Source organism: Taeniopygia guttata, chromosome Z (genome assembly GCF_048771995.1).
Source record: "Taeniopygia guttata chromosome Z, bTaeGut7.mat, whole genome shotgun sequence".
NCBI lineage: Eukaryota > Metazoa > Chordata > Aves > Passeriformes > Estrildidae > Taeniopygia > Taeniopygia guttata.
The window spans coordinates 74,017,161-74,036,941 of NC_133063.1; the positions used below are offsets into that span (position 1 = coordinate 74,017,161).

At 35.7% G+C, this 19,781-nt stretch overlaps 1 protein-coding gene across 4 annotated transcripts in view; it reads right to left on the minus strand.

Annotated features, from left to right (window-relative positions):
* BNC2 (basonuclin zinc finger protein 2) overlaps positions 1 to 19,781 on the minus strand; it is a 334,037-nt gene that overhangs the window by 115,836 nt on the left and 198,420 nt on the right. For all 4 annotated transcript variants that reach the window (XM_072922942.1, XM_072922941.1, XM_002191156.6 and 1 more), the window contains exon 3: positions 7,157 to 7,259. In XM_072922942.1, coding sequence (XP_072779043.1) covers positions 7,157 to 7,259 — 103 coding nt within the window. The remainder of the gene's footprint in view (positions 1 to 7,156; positions 7,260 to 19,781) is intronic.

A 19,781-nucleotide genomic window follows, 5' to 3' on the forward strand; every position in this document is an offset into this window, starting at 1 on the left:
TTCCTATAAACAATTAAGCTTCTTGTAGGATCGTTAAGAAGATATAAAAATTTATGATGTAATAAACTGTAATAAAATGATAAAGTGGTTAGCACATCACAGCAATTCATGTGCAGCAGCATAGGTGTTGAAAGAGACAAGTAAGCAGGTATATCACCTAAACATCCAGTGGTGGATGCATGTTGCAGAAGTCCACCACTGTCTCCTCACAAATCAGTTGGTGATTTGAACTCCCATGTCTCACAGAATTGATCCTGCTCATTTGGGAATCAAACAGCAATCACCAGACACTCTTTTGCTCCCATCTGAAGCTTCACCATGTAGAAAACTTGTTATCATCACACTTAAGGGGCTCAAGATCATGGATTTCACTGACTATCTTTCCAGAAGGCAGCCTCTAGAACAACTGGAAAGAAGAATTCCAGGTGCTAATTTAACATCATTGTATAGCCTTTGTTCCATCTTACACAGAGCAAGTCCATTTGTTTCTTTAAGAAGAAAGGGTAAGACATCATCACTTGAGACATCTCCTAGAATTTTGTCCCACGGTATTTGGTGTACTAAATGAGAACAAGCCTTCTCTGTAAAATGCAAATTCAATAATGATGAGCACCCAAATAAGAATACCTTGCACTTTTGAAATACTTTTCGTCTAAATGTCTGTGGGCAGTTTATAATTTATCAAAGGCAATCATAATTTTATAAAGTGTATTTCAGAATTGCCAATTAGTATCGGATGCAGTTTAAAAGTTTTTCAGAAAACAAAATGTTCACAACGAGAAAAGATTTCACTTTTAGTTGTGAATATAGGCCAACCCAGCAGCAACAGGCACTGTGCTTCAGAATGGGTCATGGCCTGTTTAGGGCTTAGCAGACACTCACTCAGTCCTTAGCTGAATGCTTAATTCCTGGTCAGCTAAAATCTCACCTGACCATGTCCAAAGACATTGGCTTATTCAAACCTAGGAATGTAAGGCAATTAAGCTGGGTAAAAATGGAAAGGTCTACCTTCTTTCTGGCTGAGTTAAAATGTCCTGGGAGTGGCAGGGAAGACAAGAAAAAAGTATTTTAAACTGAACAGATTCCCAGGGAAATGCAAGGAGGTGCAAGTGTGAGCATATGTAAGGTAGAGTCTGTGCTTTACCCCTTGGAAAAACATTACTTGACACCTGAGGCTGTCAATTTGCATGACCATTAAACTCTTGACCATATGGTTATGTAAGTATCAGCTAAATATAAGGATGAAAAAGGAAGGTTTCTTATTTGTTCTTAGGGCATCTAAGCATTTTTTCTTTTCTGTCACTTCTGTCACATAAACTTTTGAAACAATATTATTTATCTTAGATGCCCTAGTATCTGGATTTGGTTTCACTTAATCTTGATTAGCACTAAGGGTGATACCAGAGTAACACAAAGCAAACACTACATCACATCATTCCTTTCAGTGTGACAGGCTTTAAAACCAGATACTGGGTCACAGTGCCCACAAGATAACAGTGTATTTTCTAGATGCTGCATTGGCTACTTTGGAAAATCCTGCTGAAGGGAAGCATAAAGGAATTGCATAGGCAAAAGTGGGGCCCTTTAGAAAGTATTTAACAGCAATGAAGGTTAATCTTGTAAGGTTTCTAGAAGCAACTCAGTAATGGAAAATATGCCTCCACCTTCAGGGTCAAAAGAAAGTTATAACAGATGGATTAAAATGATCTTGTCAGTAAAAGACAGGAAAATCCAGACTACATCTAAAACAGTTTCACTTTAAAAGTCATGAAAAGCTAGCTTTCATTATCAATGAGCTGCAGAGAATTATTTTGCTAAAAATGTAAGAATAACTTTTTAAATAGATTTTTAAAAAATCTAAAAGTAACTTTTCTAATAGTCTAAAAATAACTATAAAAAGTATTTTCTCAAGCGATTTAAAATAGTTTCAAATAATTAAATACATTTTATAGAAGGAAGCAACTCTATTTGATATTGTAAGTTGTGACGATATTTTGTATGCTACCAGACGATGCAAATATAACCCAATTATTTTACTAGTCAGCTATAACTACATGTCTCTTTTCTTTTCTTTTTTTTTTTTTTTGCCTTTTTAAAAATTTACCCTCTGCTTAAAAATCTCCATTTTTAAGTAAAGAACAACATGGCAGTTCTGCTAGCTTTTAGAGAGATTCTAAGATCAGTGACATGTTCTTATTTTGTTTTGTATAGAGATGATCTTTGACTTTGCAAACCTGGGTTTCTTTTAATTAACATCTTTGGACTGAGACAAATACAGGAATTCAGATTAATTTTATTTCAACATAGTAGTCATTCCCATCTCATTCCTATACAGCTCACATTTAAATTCTAAACTTCTTCCTAGATCAAGACCTCAGAGCAAGGGAGAGAAGTGATTTCTAAAATTTCCACAGCGTTCTGCTGTTTCTTTACTTTATTTCCACCTATCCTTCCTTCCTTTTGTGTTCATTTCAGGTTTCTTTTAATTGACAATTTCATGACCCAACATGCAGAAATTCAGAAAACTCAAATGAAGTAGTCAGTCATGTTCTGCATCCGAATTTATGGCATTCTCCATTTTCTAATGGAGGTTGTTTCCATTCTGAGTCTCATTAACAGCAAGCTAGCACCTACTTTATATAAATACTAGTATAGCACCAGAAAAATTCCTTTACAAGGTGAAATTGTAACTCATATGGCAAGTCTCTGACTATTACTCTTTGCTGTATGGCAGATTTTAGTCAGAAAAATAAGGAACGGACCTTATGTGCCAAAATCTACTAGTTAATGTTATTTAGTATTTTTTTATTACAACCGAAAAGAACTTAATCTCAAAATTACTGGAGAGAAGATTTGACCAATCCTTATATGGGGCTGTATGTGGCCTCACCGTATCTTAGAGGGAATTAAACCTTACTTGAATGAATAGCTGAGCCCTGAACTGAGCTGATTGGCATGATGCAAATCAAAAGACATCAAAGACCATTAGAAGACTAAGGACTGTATTTTTCAATAAGAGGGGAAAACAAAAAGGAAGGGAAGTTCTGGGAAGGGAAGGGAAGTTCTGGGAAGGGAAGGGAAGTTCTGGGAAGGGAAGGGAAGGGAAGTTCTGGGAAGGGAAGTTCTGGGAAGGGAAGGGAAGGGAAGGGAAGGGAAGGGAAGGGAAGGGAAGGGAAGGGAAGGGAAGGGAAGGGAAGGGAAGGGAAGGGAAGGGAAGGGAAGGGAAGGGAAGGGAAGGGAAGGGAAGGGAAGGGAAGGGAAGGGAAGGGAAGGGAAGGGAAGGGAAGGGAAGGGAAGGGAAGGGAAGGGAAGGGAAGGGAAGGGAAGGGAAGGGAAGGGAAGGGAAGGGAAGGGAAGGGAAGGGAAGGGAAGGGAAGGGAAGGGAAGGGAAGGGAAGGGAAGGGAAGGGAAGGGAAGGGAAGGGAAGGGAAGGGAAGTTCTGGGAAGGGAAGTTCTGGGAAGGGAAGGGAAGGGAAGGGAAGGGAAGGGAAGGGAAGGGAAGGGAAGGGAAGGGAAGGGAAGGGAAGGGAAGGGAAGGGAAGGGAAGGGAAGGGAAGGGAAGGGAAGGGAAGGGAAGGGAAGGGAAGGGAAGGGAAGGGAAGGGAAGGGAAGGGAAGGGAAGGGAAGGGAAGGGAAGGGAAGGGAAGGGAAGGGAAGGGAAGGGAAGGGAAGGGAAGGGAAGGGAAGGGAAGGGAAGGGAAGGGAAGGGAAGGGAAGGGAAGGGAAGGGAAGGGAAGGGAAGGGAAGGGAAGGGAAGGGAAGGGAAGGGAAGGGAAGGGAAGGGAAGGGAAGGGAAGGGAAGGGAAGGGAAGGGAAGGGAAGGGAAGGGAAGGGAAGGGAAGGGAAGGAATGCTTAATTTCCTAGAGTAGATTGCTTAGTATAAAATTCAGCTGGTCCAAGTATGCACAGTACACCAGAAACACACTATCGATCTCTGAATTTTAACAGTGACCCATTTCAGCGTAAGACAAAAAATTGTGATTTCTAATTTTCTGATTGTATTTGAAAGAAGATGATAATGATTTCACACAAACTTAGTAATATTATTACACTGTGAGGGGTTATTTTGTTTTGTTTTGTTTTTCTGGGTTTTTGTGAGGCTATCAAAACTAAAATAAGAAAAATGAATATCAGAAATAATAGCTTTAGTTCACTATTACTTATGACACCTTAACACATGTTTTTGGAGTGAAACAGTTATGAGAGTAGGTAAGATTGTACTTGATTGATACTACATTGGGCCAATTTAAACCATTTAATTTTTGGGTTGGAAAATAAATCTCCACCCAATCTAACAATATGAAAGCCAAGCTTTAGCTGAAAACAAATGAAAACAGTCTAAGTTACCCAAATCCCTTAAAATACTCAGAGATTCATCCTAGGACTAACCCACTTTCCATGATGCACAGCAGTACTTGATAATGCTGTTAAGCTCTGTGCAGCTTTTTTCTTTGGCATTAAAAACACTGATGATAGGATTGCTACTGTAGTACAGGGGTCAAAACTTGATAAGCTGAACTTTCAACAACAGAAACATTTATCTGGCCACAAACATACTTTCCAATGTAATATTATTCATATAATTGCAATCCTAGGTTTGGCAACTCCAGACAGGTGTATCTGAACTTGTAGGAAACCTTTTCTTTCAAGATGTGTGCGGCTTATTTTAGATGAGCCAAGGAAAACATAAGAAAGACAATGGAAGCAGGGGAGAAGAAAACAGGCCAGGAGTTGCTAAGTGCAATAGTACAGTGGTGGCTGTATGCCCTTTCCTCCTCCCTCTAAGAATTCTGATGTTTTAAACAGCAGCTATTAAAATGAATTTACTCCATACAGATTAGTCAAGTCTAGCACAAGTAGAATGCAGTTCTAAACTATTTTTTATCTATTCAGTTAATAATAATTCTAGGTTATCAGAACTGAATAAGCACAGTATTTCCTTTTGGAAACACCTATGCTGTGATAATTGCATTCAGTAAAGCACTGCATCATCTGTCAAGGAGCTGAGTTGAAATTCATTAATAAAAATCCTAAGGAAACCCTTTAATTAAAGCAGCAGGAAATACTCTTTGCATTCAAGGAACAACTTCTGAAAAAACTGTGCTAACATTTTTAAAATAAAGGACTTGTGAACCTGGTTTCAGTCATTTTGAAACCCAGGTGCTGCAGTGAAGTGAATTGATATGTCTCCTGAATGCTGCCCTCAAAATCCTCAAAAACAGTTCAGATCAAGAATTGAAGGAGATATAGCATTGTATCCAGAAAATAATTTACAAGCCCACGCTTGATGTATGTGAAACATATATCTGATCTGTTTCACTCTGCCATAAAATATAAGTACTCCAGATAAATGTACAAAAAGTGCACTAATAAAAAAAAAAAAGAAAAAAAAAGAAAAATAATATCCTTATTCACTTGGCACAATAGCAAAATAAAGACTTTCTAAAAATATATAGCTGTATTAAGTTTTTCTTTTTGGAATGTTAAGCAGGTGGTGTATCCCAAATCATCATATTCCACTTTCAAGTTTCTGGATTTGTAAAACAGGGACATTTCCATTATATACACTGTGGTAATCTCAGATCGCTGTCATAATATTCTGATTTTGAATTCAATCACTTCCCAGAGAAGAATCAGATCACAGGTAGGAAAATCTGATTATTCTTTTCCAAACTCTTCCAAAATGCACTCATTAAAAAGAAAATTCAGGATTGCCATGAGCTAGAATCAAAGTGCGAGACTCTTAGTTTATATTGCTCACCAGGAGGACACCTGGAAAATACCTAGACAGTGCTTCCCTATTTTCCAGTCAGCAAAACCTCACTTGCTGACTCTACACAAAACCTGAAGAGTGCCAGAACTATACAAATTTTGTGAGGTTCAGTGCTTCTTCAAAGAAATGTGAATCTGGTTATACAGTGACTGAAAATAATTTTCAGAGAATTAAGAATAACAGAGATATACTATGCTCCTAGGTAATCTAGTATACAATAAACTTATAACCAGCTACCAGATGGGTGGTGCTAGGGCATTTCTAGGCAGTCTGAAGGCAATGTTACACAGTGACATGGGACTGCATGGTACCTGCATACATGTTTCTCTTTCCATATATGTGAATAAAAACTTCTCTGCCAATATATGCTGTTGAAGTTTTTGAGCATTCACACTTGCCATATGTTAGCATACTCAAGCACAAAACCACACAGACATGAACTAAATAAATAGAAATCAAATGTATCTTAGGAGGAAAATACTAACCTTTCACCTGAGTTCTCATCAAAATAAAAAAAGTTCACAGAATATAAGCCCCCTGATATCTAGCAGAAGTGGGGTATAAGGGCTGTGCTTGCTTAGGTACCAATAGTCTAGATCATGAGAAGAAAACTTCAACAACAATTTCTTCCTATTTTTCTTTCATTAAATCATTTTAGGTATCTTCCTTATTTGCCTTCTAATGGTGTCTACAGCTCTCTCCTGCTCTCTCACGCTAATTTAATAATGACTATCAAGGAAAAAAACCCTTCCAATAACATGAAATAGAAAAGGATAAATATAATTGAAGGTCTTTCTGTGAATTTTTAAGTCTTTTTTGCCTTTCATGCCTGATCTGGGAATTCTAATCCTTCCTATCTTTACTAAGACACTTATACATGGGAAGAGAGGTTCAACTCACAAATCACATATACAGATTTTCTTTGCCATACAGGATACACTCTCAACATGTGAGATCTGAATGTCTGACACTGGTAAATTTGAATTTCTATTTGGCCCCATGACTTCTTGGCTGATGCTTCTTTGCAATATAAACTCCTTTATGCAACCATACTGTAAACTTTTTGCCTTTCTGTTAAGCCCTACAGGAACTACCTTATTTTCTGGAGGCTAGAATATTCTTTTGAGTTGTATACAAGCTTTTGAACTCCAGTGGCACTTGAAGCTGTCACCAGAACAACAGACCATTACTTTTATATCTTATAAATTGCTGTGAAACAAGCATGTGCATGCATACACAAGGACAAACACAGATTGTGCACACGTGCATATGTAGACAAATAGGTACCACTATTGTCTGTATCAATCCAGTTCTTATTATTTAAAGATACTGGTAAAGATGGAAAGAATTGAAAATACAATCCCAGAACAGATATTTCTTACCATGTGCCACCCAGCCATGTTTGCACTGATCACAGGTTCTCAGGTTAATCTTCCCTGGCTGAAAACATTCACATGTGCAATTTACCAGTGTACAGCGGATGGCCTGGAAAAAGAAACAGAAAACACATGTTAATGTATTTATTCCTGCTTGTACAAATTTGTTGATAGTTAGAATGATATGAACTGCATAGAAAAACCCAGCCTTTAACATTCAAAGCTTAGCTCCTATTTTAAGTATAAATTAATTTTCTTTCAAAATCATATGTCAGTACATCCCATGGAGATGGATAAAATCCTGAAATATTTTAAAGATTTACTCTATTTTCTTTAGGGGAAAAAAAAAAAAAAGTTGGTAGGATGAGGATGCTGTAGGAGTTCCATAAATATCCTTGACTTCATAAAGAAAGAAAGTTACTAGGGATGTCTTATCATAGAAGTATACCAGTTTCAAATCCAGATAAAAATTCAGAAAAAAAACAGATGGAAAGGAAAACTAAAAACATATTTCCTCTTCCTTCATGGAATCCAAAGGTTATTTTTGAATTTTCTTTTTGGGGTTCACCTAACACATAACTCTGCTGCAAAAAGAAGTCGTGGATTTTATGTGTTCCCAAAACAATAAACTGATCAATGTACAAGAATAAGACTGTTTCAAAAACACCCTGTAACTTGCCTTTACATCTCTCACTTTCTCCAATGCCTAGGAATAGCCTTTTATCTCTTAAAATTCCTCATTTATTAAACATGTATTTAAGTATTTATTCTGTTTTAAAGTAGGAATAGTAAAACTCCAGTCCCATCCAGAGATCTCAAGTTTGCTTAATAATACAGCTTCCTTAATAACAGACTTTCTCATCTTCATTTGTAGAATTATTTCAAAAATTACCCAGGTTTACTTTGAAAAGGGCTAGCTACAGCCACAGAAAAGTGAATATAAATTGAATGAGACTCTTTCTAATGTAACAGAGTTTTTAAATAGTGTAGAAGATGACCTGTGCACTTCAAACTGCTACTAATAAATTTATGGCATGCATTTAGATGTAATTTGCATGCAGATTTCTGAGACAGAGAGGCTTATTCTGATCATTCACAGATTAACAATCTACTGTAACTACCAGAGCTGCCAGGAAAAGATATCTCTATAGATTTAGATGCAATCAATGATTACTTGGGGGCTAAGGTGGGGGAAGGGTGCTTGGTACACATTGCCACAGAGATATCTAAGAATTATGAAGACTCCTGCCTTTTCCAAAGAATTAATACACATGCTCACATGTATTTTCTATACAAAAAATAATTATCAACTGTAGTGACTTTAAATAAATTACATGCAGCATCAGTTTGCCTGGCTAAGCTCCTTGGCTGCTGACAATGAAAAAGAATTACTTTAAAGGGTTGATCCCTTCTCTTATTTATCTGCATCAGAAGAAATGTAAAGACATTTATATTTCTCTGATAAATTTCTGTTACAAGAGTCCTTTATTCCTCTTATCCTATCTGCTCCTTTACAACCTTTTACTCTCAAAAACCTCGTGAGCAAAAAAATCCTGCTCTATTATGTCTGACACTTCAGGACCTCAGTCCCAATGTCACCTGTCCAATTACTCATTAGCCAGGTTATAACACATTACTCTATGGATGTATGATTAAAAGAATTAGTAATACTAAATATAAGGGTACCAAAGAAGTGCTGACCATGCAGGTATAATATATGTGTTTGTGGGTTATGAGAAAAAAAATCTCCTGGAAGGTCCTGTTTCATGTTCAATAGTGTATTGACCTGGTAATATATCAAGACTACACTGGTCAGTAATGGTGTTCTTTTGCTAATATGTTCATTAATTAATGAACTCAGTAATTAATTGTACTGCAAGAAGAAGGTCTTTCAAAATGCTATTTTTATTTTACCATAGAAGATTTTATCATATTCACTCCCTTTTTCAGATCTCTACACCAATGTGACATACATTGGTTGCATTTGATGATATTTTGATTTCTTCATGTGTCATCTGCAGTACATATAAGAGATGCAGTAATGTAATATAGTGCAGTACAAGTACTAGATCAAACTCTTGACATTTGGAAGAGTTGCTTTATTAAGGCTCATCAGCATTTCCATTACAACCCTATCCACTTTTGGCCTAGAGGGCAACAGGTTGCAGTAAAAATTTGATTCAGCTTGAACCTGAAATACAGTGTTGAAGCTTAAGAGTAAGTTTTATTATACACATTCAAAAATTATCCATTTAGCCACTATAGATTATAAACCGGGGGGAGCGAGGGGGGAGGGGAAGTTTAGAGGTTACATGTTTCTTTTCCTCTTCTCAGAGTTAAAGAGAGTATTGATGATGTAAAGTGTTGAACTAATTAATTAGTACGATTTCTATCTTGTATACATATTGGCAAAAAAATTCACCCACATTTTTCAGAAACATGAAAATATCAGATATTTCCTCCAATAAATAAATTAGAAAGTCTTCAAAAACAACTATGCGTTTTTATAAATAATATAGATTGGCATGAAAAAATCAAAAAATAATTAGCATGGCCAAAATATTCAGCCTGGCCTTACTTGGCTGCTTTTTCTGCCAAGGGTGTATATCGATGCCAGGTTGTAATTTGGTTTCAGTAGTTTCCCTTTCCACCATAAAGAATCCCATGAATACTTCTGAATGATGAAGATTACCCCTCAAGCTGCAAGTTGCTCATTTAGGATCAGAAGTACTCATTCTAATTCATGTTCTGGCATGATCTCAGGTAAATTACTGTAGCCTGATGCCTACAGTCCCTAAACAACAACCAGACACAATGACATTAAGTGTTGCCAGGGCAGATGCAACCTAAATTTGGAGCCATTCTATAGTAGTAGAGGCTATTGAAAGTCTCCAATAGAATTTTATTTTATTTCAGAGATAAATTTGACACTTTTCTTAGTTAATTCAGAATTATTGTAACTACCTGAGATCATTACAATACCCAGCATGAAACCAATGTAACTCAGTGACAGTAAGATTCAAGATGCTAAAAGCAGTGTGTGATCCTACACACAGCATTGGAACACTAACATTCATTAACAGGAAAGTAAGTAATGTGCTTTAAGACCTTCACAATGCAACTAACAAATTCACCGAGCCTTACAAAGATATGCATCACAATTATGAACAGTATTTTTCACTTGTTTTTCAATACTACTTAACTTGGGAATATAAGTCACTGACAGCTTGTGCAAGAGGCTCAGGAATGTCAGAAGGGCAGCTGAAGGTGAATGTGGTATAGATTAACCTAAGAATCCAAAATTTTAATGCAGACCTCCATTCCTCAGCAGCAGGATTTTAAGGTACAGTAGCTGGTGTTCCTATAGGTAGCTGAGTGGATTGGTGTAACTGTGGTTGGACATCTGGTACTGCTCTGTTTTAAAGGGATGGGGTGGGAAGCGGAGATGATAAAAAGATCTTTGATGTAGCAGCTAAATATTGCAACCATTGTTTCAACCTGTTAAAGTGTAGGTATAAAAATCCAAGGGTGTGCTGATGTTAGAATTTTGTCACAAAGTGCTTTTGAAAGAGTTTAGCTAGGCATTCCACAAGTCATGCACTGTAATTCTGCCTTGCCAAGATTTTGATAAAAATGTTTATGCAATGGTACTTTATATACTACACTATTTTCTAGGGAAAGAAACAGAAATTTTCCCTGATTGAGATTTTCCTCAAGAACTTCCCCAAGAAAGACAGAAAGAAAACAGAAGGAAAATAAACCAGTGAATAGTGAAAGGAATACTACAATCAGAAGACACAATCTCCTGTGTATTAGCTGATAGGCAACCACATATTTAGATGACAACTTGCAGGTTAACACCTTAAGCACCCAACAAAACATGGTTTCCTACATACAGCTCCTTGAAACATGCATTATGTTATATTTTACCATGTCAATGGCCTGCAGTTAGTAGGAATTCTCAGACATTTTTATACATCCCTTTCACCGAGTTTCTAACATATCACTTCTTGTATTTCTATCAAAATTACAAAGGCCCTTGAGGACCTATGCAGGAAATGGGTTGGACTTCAGCAGAATAATTTAAAATCGTTTATACAGCTGATTCCTTAAATCCTAAAATTTTAAAATTGACTTTGAGAAATATTTCTGCAGCTCTCTTTGAGATTTTCCTGTAAAGCATAATGCAAAAAGAACTTTGGAACATTTCCTAATATTAAAGCATGGTATCAGTACACCTCTGCTTAGTTTGTATGGCTGTTAAAGGATGTTAGACCTGACTTCCCTGGGTTTCTCCCAACCAAGGATATTAATTTAGTATTGTTTAGGTGATTTTATTATATCTAAAAAGTAAATATTATTCACATGTTAATAGAAATAGCCTACAGCAGTAACGGAAAAATCAATCTTTCGGGCTATTCTGCAGAGCTTCCAAGAGATGAGAGTCAATAAGCTAGCATGAAAGGGATAACAGTGTGGGAGAAGAAGGAGAACACATAAAGAACAGATATGATTCCTTCTCTGCAGTACTTACAAGTGATCGCAATAGACCGAGGCAGTTTTAGATGATGCAACATTCTGAAGAGACAGGTAAGTTTGGCAACAAAACTTTGTAATGTAACTCATGATGAGGCTTCAAGAGTTCTGTGGGGTTGAATAGCATCTTACTGAATTCTCAACCACGTTTTTCTGTGCAGTTTTAGTATCAAAGTCTTATTCCTAATATCCTTGCCTCACCTTTCTCAAGTGCGAAAAGGTATTCAAAAATGTCTTCTTTCCACATCTGTATTACTGTGCACCTGAATATATAATGGAGTCAACTATACTCATTCTCTGCACTGATGTTCCATCTACCTTTCTAATGCATTTCCTGCACATTTATACCACAGAGCTCACACAGTCTAAATCCACTGTCACTACCACAGAAGCATGAGGTTTAAAGATAATTTGATCCTGTGAAATCTTTTCACTGAGACTGTAAACCAGCAAACAGGTGCCTAAGTGCAGTTCTTGACAGCTGCATTAAAATCAGTAAGACTAAGCAAGTATGCATTCTACACAAATGTATTAGCAAAGATGCCATGGGTTTTAAACACACACACATATACACATATGTATACTTGAAATTTAGATTTTGTACAATAAAAATTTTGTATACTGGCAATTCACAAGTTCTATGTATTTTTGCAATACAGGCAAGAACTTTCCATATTTAATTGATGGAGTAGATAATCTCATTTATGTTTTTAAAACCAATAACAATTCAGGTATTGTATACTAATAAAAGAAATATTTGCATGAAATTATGAGAAGTGTTAGAAGCAAAAAGCCCCTTTTGCAGCTTATGTTTCAGCTTTAAGAGAAACCCAAACACGTTAAATTAACATTTTCTATCCATTGTCAAAATTGTCAGTTTTACTCTCTATTGCAAATAAAAATGACATGATTTTTAACTAATATTTTCTTGAAATGTTATTAGGAGAACAATTTGAAGCCATTATAAAGTAGATGATCTTGAGACACAATGGCATGCCAAAATAATCAGTTAATGAGTAAGACTAAGGAGAAACACAGATCCACTCTTGTTTTGCTGTATGTTGACTCATGATAGAATAAGTTATGAAGCTGAAGACAACAGATAAGCTGTTCAAATGTTTCAACACTTTTTTTAACAGAAAGTCTGCATGCTATTAATTTCCGCATTCTGTTTCTTTGTTATAAAGCTAAGAAGATAATGTCTATGTGACATTAATGCTAAGCGCAGGACTGTACCATACTACAGTTTTCAGAGTTTTTTTCTTTATTTGTTTCAGAGCACATGTATGTTCTTTAAAAAGCTCCTAAAAATCTCTCATTCCCCTTCTTTACTACTTTATGAATCCAAAGAAATACTTTTTTTTCCTGCCAATAAAGTACTTTTTTAAAAGATCACAGCAAAAATTCTGCTATAGAGATAGCAAAAAGATCCCGATTAAATCACACCATTTTTAATAGCTGGCAAATCAAGAGTACAATACAGTTTATTTTCAAATGAATGTCAAAAGGATGATCATTTGTATCCTGACATTTAGGAAATGCACAGTGTCACCTTTCTGTAATGAGACTGGTATGATAGGGAGCTGTGCTGGTTTAAACCCAGCTGACATCTAAGCCCCACACAGACATTTGCTCACTTCCTTCACAGTGGGATGGGGGAGAGAAATCAGAAAAGTAGGAGTGAAAAAATTTGTGGGTTGAGATAAAGATAGTTAGGTGAAGCAAAAAACCCACAAGCGAAATAAAATGAGGGATTCATTATCCCCCTTCTCATTTTAACTTCTAAGAAAGGGGGAAAATTGGGGTGAAAGTGCTTGTTGCACTTTCACAAGAATGTAGCAGAAACATGCACTAGTATTTCTGTCTCTGCAGAGCGACCCTATACCTCCATCATGCAATTCTGGTACAAAAATGACACATTTGGAACTCAGATAAAATGTTTGTACTGGTTATTCAGAAGCCAAAACGCTGGACAGGAAGAGGAGGAATGCGTTGATACTGATCCTGGATCTGTCACTCCAATAGATAAACTTACTTAACCACTCAACCTATAACTGTTCAATCTGAAAAAAAATGGTAATGCTAATACATACCTTTTCAGAGATAAGGCTAATAAGCTACTCACAGAACACTGTGAGGTATAAGAGAAAAGGTAAGGCAGAAACATTCAGTATTATTATTTCTTCTGTTGGCACAAAAATTTTAAGAGTTTTTTTAATGATACAAGCTCACTTTGATTTATCATTAGTAAATTAATGATTTTATACATAGAAATCACCTAGAGAAAATAACAACTTTAATTGATACATGACCATTACTAACTTCAATACTAATAGCCTAACAATGCTTTCCCCAAAACAAAAAACAGTAAGGGGGAATTTACTTTACATTTGAATGGTCTGAAACATTCATGTTATGCTATGATATTTTTAATCTCACTCCCATTTAGAGATACTCACATATCTTCTGAGTAATTCACTGCACTGCAGTGTTTTATTAGCAATTTCACATCACATTTATATTATTGTTTCTTGCTTGTATTTATTTTCAGTAAATACAATTTGAAAGGTAATAATATTGTTATATTTCTCTGTAGCATTAAAGAAAATAGTTGCTAATATAATATGAGGGGAAGGATGCTAACAAGAGAGAAAGCTGTTAATAGGATAAAACAGCTTTTCCTGGAGTAAGGAAAATCTAGTCTTTAAGCATGCTAGAATGTTAAGTAAATGGGGAATAAGAAGAGAAGAAAGAAAAAAAAATAGTTCGTAGTCTTTTATTAATTTAGGAGCTGATCTTCAGTTCTATCCCAGACACCACTAAAAGTAGACACCTGTGTTAAGGAATGCTACCTGGACTTTTCTAGAGAAACATAATGCAGAATATATGTTTTATGTTTCAGGAAGTGTCTGTAGAGCTTTTTACTGCTTCTAGACACTCAGCTCACAGGGCTGCCTACAGGATGCTATACAAAGACTGCAGGTACAGTATGTTTACAGTATATTTCACCTTATGTTTCTATAGCATACAAAACGAGCCTGAGGGTCTCAGGCATCAGTTATTTGCAATGAAAGAATTAAGACTGATAAGTACTCCTTTGCTTAAAATTAAAAAAAAAAAAAAAGTTGATTTAAGAATGAGATTGCTTATGCTCAAGAGCCTGTTAGCAAATACAGATATTTGTTCTTACAGATGAAAACCAGATTTCTGCTACGAAACCAGCACTCTCAGTCACTGGAGTTCAGCCTGTAAGAAGTTTCAGATACTCTTCTCTAACATGACTCTTCTAGAGAATGACACTGGCAAGCTACACCCAGGTGCTCATCTCAAGTAACCACAACTCACCGCCTCCTTCAGAGAGAGACCACAGGAGGGAAGTTGCTTTCACTAGTTTTACTGGCCTGCCCTGGAGTACTGCATTTGTCTATGGATGCAGCAAAGGAAGGACATGAACTTTTTGGACCTAGTCCAAATAAGGACCACAATGATCGGAGGGCTGGAATACCTCTCCTATGAGGAAAGATTGAGAGTACACATAACAGCTTTCCAGTAGCTAATGGGACTTGGAAGAAATCTAGAGAGGGACTTTTTACAGGGGCATGTAGCAATAGGACAAAGGGTAATAGCTTTAAACTGAAAGAATGTAAGTTTAGATTACATACAAGGAAGAAATTTTTTTTGAGGAGGGTGGTGAAACTCTGGCACATGTTGCCCAAAATGGTGGTGGATGCTCCATCCCTGAGAACATTCAAGGTCAGGCTGGACATGAATCTGAGCTACCTGATGTAGTTGAAGCTGTTCCTGCCCATAGCAGAGGATTGAACTAGATGATATATAAAAATTCCTTCTTACCCCTAACCTCTCCATCATCCCATGATTCTCTGAAAAGTCCAGGTGATAGTTTTCCAGAAAAAGTGCATCTTTCTGGCAACCGAATGGAGAAAGTATATTCTCACAATAATAATATATATACTATGAAGTACATACATACTTTTATATCTATTACTGTAAAGGAATATTTTATATTTATATATATATATAAAATACATACTATAAAGTATATACATTCTTATAGTGTGGTATCAGCCTTGCTATTCAAAACAAACTTCTACTGCCTTATAGGAGATGTTTCAGAATAAAGTATGTAAACCAATAATTCAAAACTTATAGTGTAAAACCTAAAATTAAATATGCTTTAAAAATATGCTTTGGGGTTTTTTTTTTCCCGCTAGCATCTTAAAAAAGACATAGATCTAGCATGAACATGGAAGGAAATTGTCAACAGTTTTTAACATTTTGTGGACTATTGGGTCATTAATCCACAAAAGAGGATTTCTTTTTCAGTAATTATTAGGTGGTTGAAAAAGAGTTACTTCCATCTATTAAATCAAATAACAAATCTATTAAGCCTAGTATCTATTCTTCATCTATTGTTTCTCCACAAAGCAAGAAGATGATCAGAATGTTAAATGTTCTGCTGATCATCAGAAGATGATTAGAATGTTAAAAGTCTTAATGGTGATCAGATAACTTATAACCTCTAGACTACTTTTGATCAATCTCAGTTAGTCTGTCCAGTAAAAATTACAAGTGAATGTACCACTTCTAACAAGTAAATAGGGAACCTTATAAAAAATGTAAATGTCCACATAAAATTATGTTAGCAGTAACAGTTAGATTTTTTTCCACTTTTTTCTTCTATAAATTTAAAGAATAAGCAAGATCTGATTTAAACAAAGGAAAATACAGCATGACCCATGGAATAGCTATTTCTTTCTGTCCGTTTATTCAGGAATTCTCCTTAAATAATAACACAAATACATGGTTTACGTCTGATCTGCTCTTCAGGAAGTGTTGTCTTTCAGGATTTTCTTTCCTTCTTGGACGTTATTGCTTTCTGGATTCTAAATGATGCGTTTTCAAGTTGGCAAAAATAATTATGTGGATTTACACTGCACTGTGCTGCATTTTAGACACTGAAGAAAAATACCAGTTTTACAGAAGTTACATGAAAGAATTATGATTAAAGACTTTTATTATTTTGAAAATAATTCTAAAAAGAAAATAATCTTTTCTCTCTTTTCAAGGTCAAAACTCCATACTATGTATCCTGTTCTTAAGTTATACCCTAAAGCAATAACTTCTTATTTACATTAATAAAATACTCAATCCTGCACTGTTCCTTCAGTGACCAACCCTGTCAGCCACTAAACTGACACTATAAGCAAATAATAATAAGAAAACCACCCAATTTTTTTGTCTTGCCCCCACAAAGCCAAACTAATAGGTGAAAAAAATTTCTCCTCATTAGATGAAGTAATTTATTACTTAAATATACATTTATTTTATTAATGTAACTTTAAAATTTTGCTTCTTTGGTATTTCCCAAAAACAAAGCAATGGATATTTTTTCATGAATATTCGCTAAAGTATATTCTATCCCTGCATCTTATTTAGGAGAGAGAAGAATTCCAGTAAGTGTGAAATATGTGTCTCTTTGGCCAGAATGGAACATTAAAAAAAAATATGTATATATACATATATACATACATGTAATAAAACCAGAGAGAGAGAGAGAAAAAAGAGGGAGAGAAAAGAGGGAGAAGGGGGGGAGGCAGTGGAGGGAGAAATGTTATTGGTTTTCTCAGAAGGATTTTCTTTTATACATAGCTTTATCCTATAATTTTGTCCCTGTTGGGCACACTGCCTAAATTTAAACACAAACAGTCAAGCAATGAAGAAACATTACCACATTTACTGTGAACAAAAACTCCCAGTTGTACAGTGAAATTTTAATACATTTCAACTTATCTCTTTTACTAATGGGGAGAGTACAAACCCTGCAGGAATTCGCTCTGCAAACTGGTAATTACAGTAGACTCACTTTTTTATAATGCATATGTATAGTCAGACACAAGAAACATAGCTGCCCTTTTGATGTAGGTTACAATAGGAATGTTTAAAAAAAATTATGAAAATCTGCAATTCTAAAGGAATGCACTATTTCATGGGAAGTTGTCCTTTAGCTATAGTAAAGAACAGAAATAGATATAATACAACATAACATATATATTTATTTGCTTTTATAATCTGAAGCAGAACCTTTATCAGGCTGATCTTTTTTTTAAGTAGGCTAGGGTCTTTTTGCTTTGTTTTGTGGTTGTTTTCCTAATATACCTGGTACAAAGCTGGTTTCCATCCTACAGTATCATGTATGAATTCAGAAGATCTTTGTTCTCCCAGGCCTCCCCTCAACACAACCTTAAAATTTAAATCATTTTGACCATCAAGTTCATGTCTCATTAAGTCATTGTAACGTATATTTAAAAGCCTTATTGTAATTGCACAGATTTACAACATACAATGTCCAACTCATGTAAGATAAGACATGCTTTGTCAGGGAAAACATGTTTGTAACGTACACAAAGAGAGATTTAATTTATTCTGAGGATGTGTGAAATCAAAGTCAGATCTACTGCCAAGTCATACATACAGACAACATTTTTCTTTAATACAATAATGATATGATACAGCTATATGTTAAAACATCTGAACAAGCACACAAACAAAAGCAAAGTACCAGACAGGTAAGGGCTTACAAAAAACCCTTATTCCTAGGTGTTCTATGGTTTGCACCACTATTTCTTAATGCCTATCAACAAACCACACCACTTGGTTCTGCAAATACTCACATCCTCACTCTTTACATATACTCATATTTACATTCTATACAGTTAAGAAAAAATATCATAAAATTTGTTAATTAAATCATTGTGTGCACTGAGAACAACATACAAAAAATCAGGTAAGAATTCCCATTTTTGGAGCTCTTGTCCATCTTCATAACTGGTACATCTTCATGACTGCCACAAGAGCAAGCCACACACCTGGCATTTCTTTGAGCTGTATTTTCACCAGTTTGCACCACATAGCTTGGTGGAAACGCAATTTGCTTACCTCTGTTAAGCATATCCTCTGTTTTAAGTTAGTTGAATGGTAACATGAAACATTTCCAAGTTTCCATTAATATGGAATAGCATACTCACAGTTCAAGACAGTCACAAATAAATTCACTAGACCCTGAGACTTCATCCTCCAAACAGAGAAGTTTTAATTACAAGGAAACCGTGTAAGTTAACATCAATGATTGCTCACAGTCACCAACAAGGAATCAAAGGCCAAATGAAAACTGTAACACTGATGGTGAAGGTCTCTCCTGTTAAGACCTTTAAAGATATCTTCCATGGAGGTCTTAAAACCCATGAAATTTTGAGCTGGAAATTTTAAATTCCCTTATTGCTGGAGACTAGCTTTGTAACAGTCTTCTCTACAGAAGTGTTTTTTCAGCAGTGAAATTACTTCATTAAAAGAGAGTTGTTAATGACTGTGGAATTACTTAACTTCTTATTTTTTCTTTTTCAATCAAAGAAATCTGATCTTGACTAAATGTGAAGAGATTCCTTCTCATTCAGAATTAGGAGGTTTGGTACGAATCAGACTCAGCATCAGACTGAAGAAGGGTGCAACATTAGGTTTACTAATGAAAGGCACTGGATGCTTGGTAAGCATTTTACTAATTCTAAAATCCACAAACTGCTAGGAGAGTGAGAGACGTGTGCCAGTAGACCTGTGAGTATAAGCATTCCTCACAGTAAAAAAAGTAATTTTCACAGAATAGACGTTATATTCCATATGACGTGGCCCTGGCTGACGCAATATTTAGGATGTGCTTAGTCAGCAAGTCTTTGTTGAAAGCATATGAGGGGATAACACAAACTCATCTTCAGAAATTACCTTCACCACTGTACATCATAATTTTCATAGTGATTTCTGTCTGTCTCAGGGTAGGCAGAGGAGATACACAGAGGCTCAGTCTTCACTTGAAATCCATAACCTATGCTAAAGCATCACTTAACTTCTAGATTTCAGAAGCAGTGTGAAGAGAAAAAAGAGGCAATATATCCCAAATTATGACCCTTTTTGTGTAGAAGACAACAGACCCATTAATATTTCTAAATAGAAGAAACAGTATATTTGCAGTGAATATGCAGGAATGAAGCTTTCCTCTTCCTGACCTACAATCTTCACTTCATGC